This window comes from Berghia stephanieae, unplaced genomic scaffold (genome assembly GCF_034508935.2).
Source record: "Berghia stephanieae isolate SIO BIC M18660-M18661 unplaced genomic scaffold, UCSD_Bste_1.3 scaffold3, whole genome shotgun sequence".
NCBI classification, from domain to species: domain Eukaryota; kingdom Metazoa; phylum Mollusca; class Gastropoda; order Nudibranchia; family Aeolidiidae; genus Berghia; species Berghia stephanieae.
Genome location: NW_027624177.1, coordinates 223,415 through 235,914, shown reverse-complemented (window position 1 = coordinate 235,914; position 12,500 = coordinate 223,415). Strand labels below are relative to the sequence as shown.

At 35.9% G+C, this 12,500-nt stretch overlaps 1 protein-coding gene across 1 annotated transcript in view; it reads right to left on the bottom strand.

Annotated features, from left to right (window-relative positions):
- LOC144961555 (UPF0764 protein C16orf89 homolog) overlaps nucleotides 1-12,500 on the bottom strand; it is a 26,268-nt gene that overhangs the window by 7,189 nt on the left and 6,579 nt on the right. Inside the window, exon 3 of the mRNA XM_078894705.1 lies at nucleotides 10,669-10,832. Coding sequence (XP_078750831.1) covers nucleotides 10,669-10,832 — 164 coding nt within the window. The remainder of the gene's footprint in view (nucleotides 1-10,668; nucleotides 10,833-12,500) is intronic.

Below are 12,500 nucleotides of genomic sequence, written 5' to 3'. Positions count from 1 at the left end.
CTTCTTCTTCTTCTTTCTTCTTCTTCTTCTTCTTCTTCTTCTTCTTCTTCTTCTTCTTTTTCCTTAATCTGCAATCCACCTGTGGTGTATTGTCGCCAATGTAGATGTTTTGATATTTTACGGGGGAGCTGCAAGGTCTGGGCCGGACGTCCCGCTTGTTGAAAGGAAATTGATGTGCATTTCGAACCTGACACCTCTCATTTCCAGGTGCATTGATCGCCGCGTAATCCTGTCTGACAGAGATTATTGCATATGGCCTCTCATGTATTATTGTGTCCATAACAGCACCTTCCCGTGGTGTTCCCCATTTCTACTGAGTTTGTTATGGGCGCGACCGATTCCCCGGCGGTATAACCGGGCTAGGGAGTAGGTGGGACCCCTTCCTCTTAAGGTGCAGGAGACAGAACCCACCGGTGAGTGGTACACGTTCTGCTCCTCACCCACCCACCTCACACTCATTCTGTAGTGTGGTGTCCTCTGTATGTCCTTACTTTTCTTTTTATCTACCCCTATAGCTCATACTTGTTTCCTAGTGCTGTAACTTTAACACTTCTATCCTCCTTCTTTGGCCGGCCTGTGGCCCATGTCTTCTGTATGACTATCTGTGATTGATTGTAATCATGTATCCTTCTTAAAAAATTGAGATTTTTAGGGGAAAGGGCTGGTATCCCTTTGTTTAAGGCCCACAGAATCTCTCATCGACACAAATGACCCAGGACGTGACGTTCCTCTGTTTATGAAATATGGCCCTTTAAGCAGAAAGAATAACTGAAATAGATAACTGCAAGCCGGGAAACAGTAGGTGGCGGGGAATGGGCGACCGTCAATCATGAAAGAGACTGTGGGAAAGACATAATGAAGGCTACTTGACTAAACCCTAAAAAAATTAATTATATGAGGAACATGCATCTGCAGCCCAACTCCTGATGTTATACAGCTGACAAGGAATACAGGTTAGGGTGGGAAGACAGACCAGAGACTCCCCAGCATGCCATGACAAACAAAAGGAAAGCATACGAGCTCGAACGTCGCCTCAAAAAAGGTCTGCGCCAGACAGTGAGGACCCAGGCTGATCTGCGCGAAAAGTCAGCTATTGGGACAAAGAAATTCCACAAACATTTGAATATTTTACAACTTAACATTTGTGGAATCAGGAATAAAAAGACAGAACTGAAGAAATTTTTTAATGAAAAGGAAGTTCACATAGCTTTACTTCAGGAAATACTGTATAAAAATAGCGATCCTTATATTGCTGGTTATACATACTATACCTGCAAATGTGACGACTGCCGTGGTATTATTACTTATAAGAAATGACATCACGGGAGACGTTACTTCTAAACCATCACAGAACTCAACCGATGTACAGAAAGTCACCTTATGGCACCTAAATAAGAAATTTACCATTTACAATATTTACAACCCTCCACGGTGTACTATAAACCTAACAGATCTAAACAGTTCCCAATACAACAACACAATAATTCTGGTGACTTCAATGGCCACTCTCCACTATGGGGATACAAAAATTTAAACAACACAGGAAAAGAACTAGAAAAGCTTTGCAATACAACCAACCTCACCATTTTACAAAATGCAGACTCAGTCCCTACCCTTCTTCACAGAGCTCATATGTCCCTGAGTCATCCTGATCTATCCATCATCTCCGCTGACCTTCTGAATTCTTGTCACATTAAAGTCCTGGATGAAATAGGCAATGACCACAAACCAATTTTAACACAAATAACAGTTCAAACACAGAAGAAAACATTTGAGCAGAAATCCAAATGGAATTTCAAGAAAGCAAACTGGGATGTTTTCACAGCAACATTAGATGACCAGCTTCCAGATACATCAAGTGTAGAACATTTAAACGAAGCCCTCACCAAAGCCATTCTTGCAGCTGCAAAAGCAGGAATTCCAAGAGGTTGTCGACAAAATTACAAACCCTTCTGGAGCAAAGAAATTGAAAAAGCAGTAAATGCAAGAAAGGAAACAAGGAAAAACTTAGAGGAAAACAAAACCATTAAAAACAAGATTGAGTACAATAAAGCATCTGCAATTGTCAAAAGAACTATTAACAACGCTAAAAGAAAGAAATGGGCAGACACATGCGCTAATATTGACCTCAATCAGAATGGGAAAAAAGCATCATGCAAGCAAGATGTTCTCGCTCGTGTGTTGGATGCTTTGGAACTGACCATAAGGAGGGGGGTGGTAGACAACTTACCATTGACATGCCATTTCATTTCCACTTTGATTGAATGTGTGTGTGAGAGGGGGGGGTCTATGTAATTAGGCATTTGAACCTAATGGCTTTTCAACAAAAGAGGGGTGTGTAGTAGACAGCTTAGCATTGACACGCCTTTTCATTTCCATTTCACTTCACCTCTGAGTAGCTGCGCATCATTCATTATCAATTATCGTACAAGAACTTTCGATCTTATTTTAGCTTTGCATTTTACTAAAAGAAAGCACTGTGCTTAAACGTTGGAGTTTAAAATAAAAATACTATGTGAAGTCAATGAAAAAAAGGTTGATCAAGACGGAGATATGTAAAATACACGGCATCCCGAACTCAACTCTTTCAACAATTTTGAATTGAAAACGAAAACCGCCAAAAATATTTTTAAAACACACCAAAAAAAAATTTAATTAAAAAATAATAATTTTTAAAGGGGTTACAAAGACAGCATTTATTCAACAACTACATTTAAGGGGAAACCCATGATACGATTAAATGAGCAAATATCTTAAAAAGTTACTACCCTTGAAAAACATCGAAAAACGGGAACTTGCTTTAAACCAAAATGTCTTTAAAACCGAAATGGTTTAGAAGGTCCCCAAAATTTTGGTTTAAAGTAATTCTACTGTATTTACCAAGAGGCATCCTGTTTCCAAGAAAGAAATAACACTCTCCATCCAAGGCCATTGACTCGCGAAAGAAGAAAACCCCACATATTTGGGCATACAGTTAGACAGACAACTATCTCTGAACAAACACACTCAGAATGTAAAAATCAAAGCCACAAAGAGACTCCAGTTACTAAAACGACTAGCCAGTACTAATTGGGGAGCAGACAAAAACTCGCTTCGACAACCCTATTTAGGCTATGTGCGTTCCGTCATGGACTACAATTTAGCCCTCCAAAATGTAGGTAGTAAAAACACACACAAAACCTTGGACAGAGTACAAAACCAAGCCCTTCGCTTCATCTCCGGTGCCCTGAGATCGACACCCACAGCAGCATGTGAAATACATACTAATGTGGAACCACTTGGACTTCGCAGAGAATCAGCAGTGCTTGAAATGGTTGAAAGATACAAACGAAACGAGGAAAACCATCCAAACAGAATTCTGGCAGAGAAATGGAAACCAAGAACAAGATTAAAACAAAAATCCCTGCTACACATTGCTAACAACTGGAATGAAAGACACAGACTCCCAGAAAACAGAGAAAAATCTATTTTAATCAGTCAAAAACCTCCATACGCCCAACTAAAACTTCCAAAAATAAAGACTAACCTCGTAGAAGAAACAACAAGAAATAAAAACAAATCAGATATACAAACATTAGCAATGAAGACAATACAAGAATACCCAGACAACTGGATACATGTTTACACAGATGGATCTGCCCACAAAGGAACTAAAAATGCTGGGTATGGGTTTGTAGTAGAATACCCAGATAAAACCTGTGATAAAATCCACAATTCTTGCGGAAGCTCCTGCTCAAACTACGAGGCAGAGGCAGTTGCAATAGAAGCCTCACTGCGACACCTCTCTTCTGTTTTCCAGCTAAACCCTTCAAAACTTCAAAACACTGTCATCTTCACAGACTCCAAATCGGTTCTCCAAGCTCTCGATTTAGATAAACTCTCCTCAACGTTCAATAGTTTAAGATCTCAACTAGATGAATTCCTTACAACACACAGAGTAGACTTATCTCTCCAGTGGATACCGGGACATTCAAATATACCAGGAAATGACAATGCAGACAGACTAGCCAGACTTGGATCAACACTTTTACAACCATCAATTCCAGTATCCTTAGACACAGCGAAACAAATAATCAAAACAAATAAGAGAGAAGAATGGATGAACAGTTGGGCAATGAGCACCACGGGTAGATGTATGTTTTCCCATATGACCACTCCTGTAAAGACTGATTGCCTAAATAAGCTCAGAAGACACCAGCAAAGCATCATCTTTCAACTAAGAACACAACACATACCGCTCAACAACCATTTAAGCAAGATTACAAAAGACACATCACCTTCCTGTCCCCTATGCATGGGTGAAAGTTACTCAATGGTATTAATCCTGCAAAGGCAGGTGCTCAGAAAAAAAAATCCTGCAACTACCAATAAGAGGAAAAAACAGAAGTGCGGTTAATTATATAAACTTCAGTGGTGATCCAGTAGCATTAGTGGTATTATAGTTATTAAAAAGTAACACCCACCTTATTATGTCATCTTTACTGCTCCTTATTTTGTCGTCAGACAGCATTCAGCATTCATATCAATAGCCCAATATCAGAATCTGTATATACATCTAATTGAATTTTGCGTGTCCTTTTTATCCAAGTGCAACATCATTAAAATTTAAGTAAGGTGTCGGCGAAAATGATTTTTTTTTATGGCGACAGTTACCGTTTTTTTTCATTTTCGAATTCCGGCCAGACAAAAAAAAATGGTGAGACCTCTTTTTAAAAAATAAAAATCCGGCCATGCCGGATTTTTCCGGCGAACTTTCACCCATGCCCCTATGTCAACACCCCAATGAAACAGTCACACACCACTTGCTTGAATGTCAACCTCTTGAAGACCTGAGATGCACATTCCTCCCACCAAATCCAAGCATCAGTAACACACTTTATAGTCACCTGGAACAACTACAAAAGACGTCTAACTTCTACGTCATGGCACAAGACCAAAGGGCGAGAGCTCAGGTGGTCGCTGGTTCGGATAAGTAAGTAAGTAAGTTGATATTTTACGTCTCGGGATGTTTTAGTGTGCGATAGCAGTGCATGAGCCTATCTCTAAATTGTTCCCTGGTGTTTGAATTAACAACGATAGGTGGTAGGTTATTCCATTCCACACATCACACAATCTTCCTCTTCTTCTTCTTCTTCTTCTTCTTCTTCTTCTTTTTCCTTAATCTGCAATCCACCTGTGGTGTATTGTCGCCAATGTAGATGTTTTGATATTTTACGTCTCGAGATGTTTTAGTGTGCGATAGCAGTGCATGAGCTTATCTCTAAACTGTTCCCTGGTGTTTGAATTAACAACGATAGGTGGTAGGTTATTCCACAACCATATAGAAGAGGGGAAAAATTATTGTTCATGGCTTTGTACTTGGGAACTGGCACTGTGAATCTTAGATTGTGTCCCCTTGTTCTTGATCTCTTTGTTACTGGACTAAGATTGTTTGGTGATATTGCTACAAGGTTGTGGAATATGCGATCGAGCATTGTCAGTGTGGATTGCTTTAACTAATAATAACAACAAGCCACAAAGCTTAGATAAAATTATAAAAATAATAATAATACTGAAAACTTATATAGCACTATAACTCTGAGACACCAGACTCTAAGCGCTTAAATTACAAATTACTTTGGCTGAAACATACTCATTCACATACACACCTAAGCACACAACACAAACCAGACCTATCTTGCTTCTCATATCATCTACTAAAATCGAAACATATGTTTTAAGCGAACGTTTAAAAATAGACAAAGATTCTTTTTTCAAGATTGCTCTGTGGTAAGGCGTTCCAAACAGAGGGTCTGAAATGAGAAAAGGATCTCATTCCAGCATTTTTCCGTATTAGATAGAGGGACAACTAGTTTGATGGAATCACTGACTGAACGTAAGGGGTGGGGTTTTGAATATCTTTCAATTAGTTCCGAAAGGTAGGAAGGGGCAGTACTTTCAAGACAACATTACACTAAAACACAGGCTTTGAACTGAATCCTTTTCTCAACAGGCAGTCAATGCATGAAGCAGAGGTCTGGCAGAATCGCACCTATGCTTCATGAATACTAGTCTGGCAGCGCTGTTTTGGACAATCTGAAGACGTCTCGGATTATATTGTGAAACGCCAAACAACAGAGCATTACAATAATCCAATTTTGATAGTACGAGGGACACAACCAGGTGTTTGGTCACATCCTCAGATATGAACCGTCTAATGGAAGCAATCTTTTTTAGTTGGAAAAAGAGAAATCTAACCAAATTATTAACTCTCAAACGTTCCACAAATAGAAACCACGATCACCGGTGATCGTGACAACGCCCCCTTTTTCATAATCCCATTTTGCGGTAAAAAATCGCCAGATTATGTGTTGAAACTATTATTTTATTATAAAAGAATGATTTTCATTTAATAATTCATCACAATTATGTTAAAAATGTAAAAAAATGTTACGAAATAACGAGAGATACGAAAGCTAGGTTGCTAACGACTCCATCCGTTACCTTCGATCCGCCATTTTGTTTCGGGAAATCTTTCTACAACTCCAACTCACAATTTATCAAATTTATATTATTTAAACTTTTTGCACCATGGCAAATCTCAAAGAGTCTGAAATTTATGACATCCTCTTCAACGTGGATGTAAGTGATGACGAGGATGATGATGAAATTGAGTCCGAATGGTCTCAAGAATTCGACCTGCCGTACTCGCCAAATATGGGATCTGACAGTGAGAACGACGAGTAAGTATTTTTCAGAAATCTTCTCAAAGTAACATCAAACGATCACATAATGCCCATGATATGTATATTTTATTCAACTTAATTATCTATTTCATTAATATAGTACAAAAAGTTTTTTTTTTTTTTTGGTTTATAATTGTATTTATGAAGTGCTTGAGTTTGACTAGGACGAGTGAAGTGTTGTGTGTTGAAAATGTAAACAAACATGGAGGTCAGAAGACGGTTAGTTCGGCCACTTGAATGAGATATAGAAATGATTTGTATGTCTTGATTTGATGTGTCGACAGTTTGTATAATAAAATATTGTTCTTTTTTCTTTCTTCTAGCGAGATTCTTATTCCGTGTGAGGACTGTGGGAATGAAACTGGGAGACATGCACAAGTCCCTACTCCTACTGATGATACTGACACTGCCACTGCCACAACTAGTTCTGCTTGTCAAAGAAAAAGGTGAGAACTGACCTGATATTTAGTTGTTCTTATAGAGCATTTATATTCATATTGACTGTTTTGTGTTTTCTGATGTATTATTGTTGATATTATGTTATATATTCAGTTTTGGGTCTACAGGAACATTATTTATAGTATTTTTACTCTACTCAACTCTATGTCAAGAAATATTATTCCAGAACTAGTGTGTGATGTAAAAAAGGGAGAGTGATAAAATATTTTGATATTTTATATTTATATGTGTAATTAATTGCTTTCTCCTTTCAGAATTATTTTTCATTTCCTTTGTTTTCAAAGTACTTCTTTTTATTTTAATTCTTGTTATTATTATTTTCTTCAGGCGTTCGGATCATGATGAAATCCCTGGCCCATCACAGCCGAAGAAACTATGTGTGGATGGTGGTCCCGAGAACAAAGTGCCACCTTTTCTCCCTGAGCGAGTCCCTGGTCCACGCCTGCCTGATACGGTGACTCGCTTAGATCACCGAAAATTTTTAACGCCTTTAGATTTTTTTAGTTTGTTTTTTACTCAAGAACTGTTGTCTTTGTTTTGTGAGTGGACGAATGATTATGCGAGTATGTGTGCGGATTCGAAACCGACGTTGTATAAGAGGTGGAAGGATGAACCTGTGAATGTGGATGAAATGTATAGATTTATTGGTTTGTTGATGTACATGAGTTGTGTGAAAGTGGAGCGTGTTACTTTATATTGGTGTGAGGAGACATTGTTGAATGGTTTGTGGGCGCGTCGGTTTTTGTCAATTTGGCGTTATAAATGTCTTATGAGTTTTTTAAAAATAAGTAATTTTAGAACAGAAAATAGAGATGATAAATTATGTAAAGCTAGATTTATGATGGATTATATTCGTAGAAAATGTATGAAATTGTTTCAACCTTATCAGAATATTTCAATAGATGAGAGGATGGTTAAAAATAAGGGAAGGTATAGCTTTAGAATGTATATGAAGGACAAGCCAACAAAGTGGGGAATGAAATTGTGGGTTTTAGCAGATTCAAAGACAGGGTATACACACAATTTTGATGTTTATTTGGGTAAGGTAGGGGGTAATACAAAAATGGTTTAGCTTATAATGTGGTTATGCAGTTGCTTGTTGGCTTGTTCAATCAAGGATATCATTTATATGTGGATAATTTTTATACTAGTGTTCAACTTTTTAAAGATTTGGTTGTGAAGACTGTGAGAGCTTGTGGGACAATAATAGTTAATCGAAAAGGATTTCCAGTTAGTCTAAAGAACGTTAGAGAATGGGAAAAGAGGGTTAAGAGGGGGGAGTTTAGATGGCATAGGGATGGTGATATTTTAGCTTTACAGTGGAAAGATAATAAGACAGTTTCATTTATATCTACAATACATGATGCAAATAAGGAGGCAGTAGTACAACGTAGGAGTAAAGATAATGGGGTTTTCAGAAAATTAGATGTTGCACAGCCTGAATTAGTTAAAGATTACAATAAGAATATGAATGGGGTAGATTTGTCTGATCAACTTATTGGGAAATATAATAGTCTTAGAAAAACACACAAGTGGTGGAAAAGTTTATTTTTTCATTTTATTGACATTGCTAGGGTTAATAGTTATATTCTGTTCAAAGAATATAGAGCTAGGCATAGTGATATTGAAGAATTACAGAGACCAAAACAGTATAATCAGTTAGATTTTACTCTGGAGTTAGCCAGGCAGTTAGGCGGGATAGATGATCTAGAGGGTCCACCACTTGCTTTAAATACAAATTGTAATTGTAAATGTAAAAGTAAATCTAAAGCAAATAGCAGGAATAGTGATAATAATGATATAGATGAAGAAATTAAGTTAATCCATCCAATTTTACCAGATGCTTTTTCAAATTCAAGGGGTGATTGTAGGTTATGCTTAGATAGGGGGAAAGTACAGAAAACTAGACATAGGTGTTTATATTGTAAAAAATGGTTTTGTTTACAGCCGGATAGAAAATGTATGTTGTGGTATCATACAGTTCTTGAGTAAATTATTTGATTTATTATTGTATTTTAAAATGCTCTTTGTTTTTTAAATGTTAAATTGTCTGTATATTTTTATTTTATTTTGTTAAGGTACTGTTACTGTGAAATTAAAATATTTTCGCACTCTGCGAATAATCATTCGTTTTCGCTCTTTGCGGAAAAAAAAATACTATTCGCTCTCTGCGAATACATTTACATATATAAATAAATATATATGTATACTGAAGTCCTTTATTATATTTATCCATGTATTATCAATTGTATCAGTAAGAAGGAACTTGTGTATTTTTTTGGTGTGTATAGTTCAGTCTTTGCACTAAACAAGTGACACACAAGTGAATTTTAAAATAATTATATAATTTTACTTTTGTAATGGAATTATTACCCCAAAACCTTTTCACCATGTTGAAATGTCTTCTTGTATCATGTGTTTAGGTCTGTTGACCAAGATATATCCAAAATATGCCAAAGAAATGCTGACATAAGCAATTTAGAGACATTTTTGTGAACATGTAAAAATTATTGGATTATGCCCCTTGTTTGAGTAAATGTGTGGATACATTTGAGACCCCACCAGATGCTCAATTTATGCATTACATACTTGAGTTTTGCATTAAAGTTGTAAGACATGATGTATTTTTAGAAAATAAACTTGTTTTGATCATAATTTTGAACAGTTATTTTTTTCCTTCTTGGCATTTGCAGAAAATGCAGTTTTTACTTGAAAATTTGAGACCCTACCTTGACACATAAATCATATTTGTGTCCAGGAAAGTGCCTTGAAATTATAAAAAACTTTAAGAATGTGAAACTAAAACATCTGACGAGCAAATTGATATATAACATGCCAGCATTAGCGCACAGTGAGTGAGTTCAGGGTATCCTAATGTACCTGCACCCCCTCCATTCACAATTTTTGCTCAAAACAGTGGAACGTTTGAGAGTTAACCTGATGCTCCATTGACAGTCCAGAGTCTAAGAATGAGCCAGGGTTTTTCAATTTGTCAACAATTTGAATGGAGGCATCCCCCAGCTTCAAATCTGTTTCACTTTTCCACTTGTGTTTCAGTACTTAAACCAATGCAAGCTTTTATATAGCGCAATATCCACAAAACATGCTCAAAGCACTTTACAAAGGATCCCTGGCCAACAACAACACTTAACATGTAGAACGAAATATGACACCTAGTAGGCGATATTACATTTTTTTTTTCAGACAGAGACAAAGCTGTTAACAACCAGGTTCTCATTTCATACCCGAGTATGGTGAGAGAATGTGAGTAAGGACCCTTTTCTCTCCAATCAAGGGACTGAATTAGATAGTAAATGCATTCACTGAATTGGGGCTAGAAGAGATGACAAAGGTATGGGCCGATGTAGAATCAATCATACTAGGTAGCCAATATTGCCAACTCTAAATGGAAGTCTATGCACAGTTATAAATGCTATATAAGATGATAAAAAAAGTTTTAAAGGAAGAAATTAGAAAATCTTACTGAACGTTCCGCCATAATGGACCACAAAATTTGATGAGTAATAGCGTAGCTCGTAGTTCCTCTGACGGTCATAATTTCTAAACAACTTTCCGATACATTGCAAAAGTTTGAATCTGATTGAAGGATTTCTAAAAGGCATCTGCCACTTTCTGGCTCATGAAAATCTTTTGAGATGTGTTCAGAGAAAAAAATGAATAGAAAAGACAAATGAGAGACATTTTACAGTGGTGATGGTGACAGATAAAGGGTATTTTACACACTGGTGATGGTATTAGATAAAAGGCATTTCATACAGTGGTGATGGTGATAGATAAATGGTATTTCACAATTTCATAATATGATAGACTGGGAACGGCATCTGAAGTATTAATCAGGCTAGGGTTGTTGGTGATGTGGAGGTCTAATATGTTATCTTTTCGTGTTGGCTGGTGTTGATGTTGTTCTCATGTGTTTTCTGCTAGTATATCAAGAAAAGCTCCTTGTTGTGTCGCCTGATTGGAGCTTGGAAATACAGTGTTGGTCTTCCAACATATGTGGGAAAGGTTGAAATCCCCTCCAATTATATTTTAGCTAAGTGTTTAGATATTGATTTCCCCAATGGGTTGAGACTTTCTATTATGGAATTTGGGGGTCGATAATACGATCTAACTTTTGTTTCAGCACCAGACATGCCAAATTGAAAACTTCAAATTTAGTCATTTTTATGTCAATTTTTAGTAATTTGACAAGGAAATTCGTAACTTCTGAAATTGTATATGAACAACCACAATATTATTATTATTATTATTATCATTATTATAGTAGTAATAGTAGTGTAGTAGTAGTAGTAGTAGTAGTAGTAGTAGTAGTTGTTCTTCTTATCATTATTACTATTATTATTATTATTATTATTATTATTATTATTATTATTATTATTATTATTATTATCATTATTATTATTATTATTATAACAGTAGTAGTAGTAGTCGTAGTAGTAGTAGTAGTAGTAGTAGTAGTAGTAGTAGTAGTAGTAGTAGTAGTAGTAGTAGTAGTAGTAGTAGTAGTCGTTGTTCTTCTTCTTCTTCTTTTTCTTCCTCTTCTTCTTCTTCTTCTTCTTCTTCTTCTTCTTCTTCTTCTTCTTCTTCTTCTTCTTCTTCTTCTTATTATTATTATTATTATTATTATTATTATTATTATTATTATTATTATTATTATTATTATTATTATTATTATTATTATAACAGAAGTAGTAGTAGTAGTAGTAGTAGTAGTAGTAGTAGTAGTAGTAGTAGTAGTAGTAGTAGTAGTAGTAGTAGTAGTAGTAGTAGTAGTAGTAGTAGTAGTAGTAGTAGTAGTAGTAGTAGTGGTAGTAGTAGTTGACCTTCTTCTTCTTATCATTATTATTATTATTATTATTATTATTATTATTATTATTATTATTATTATTATTATTATTATTATTATTAATATTATTACTAAGAATTTAAAATTAGTAATTTTCCATAAAATTTAGTATTTGGCCATGAAATTTGTCTAAAATTAGTAAAATTACGAAAAATTCGGCATGTATGCAGCACATATTAGTTCACGGTGTATTTCTTCATCTAATCTAAGTTCATTTGCATTGCAGTTGTCATTTGCTGCTATAAAGACACAGCCTCCATATTTCTTTATGTCTTTCCTGACTACACTTGTTTGATATCCTTCTGGAAATATTTCACTATTTCTTTGATCTGTTGTGAGCCATGATTCACATCCAATTATTATATCAGGTTTGATGTAGTAGTTGTAAGCCTAGCAGTCCGAATGATGCTTGCTAAGAATTGTGTGATTCAGTCGTGGTCGATAAGTAT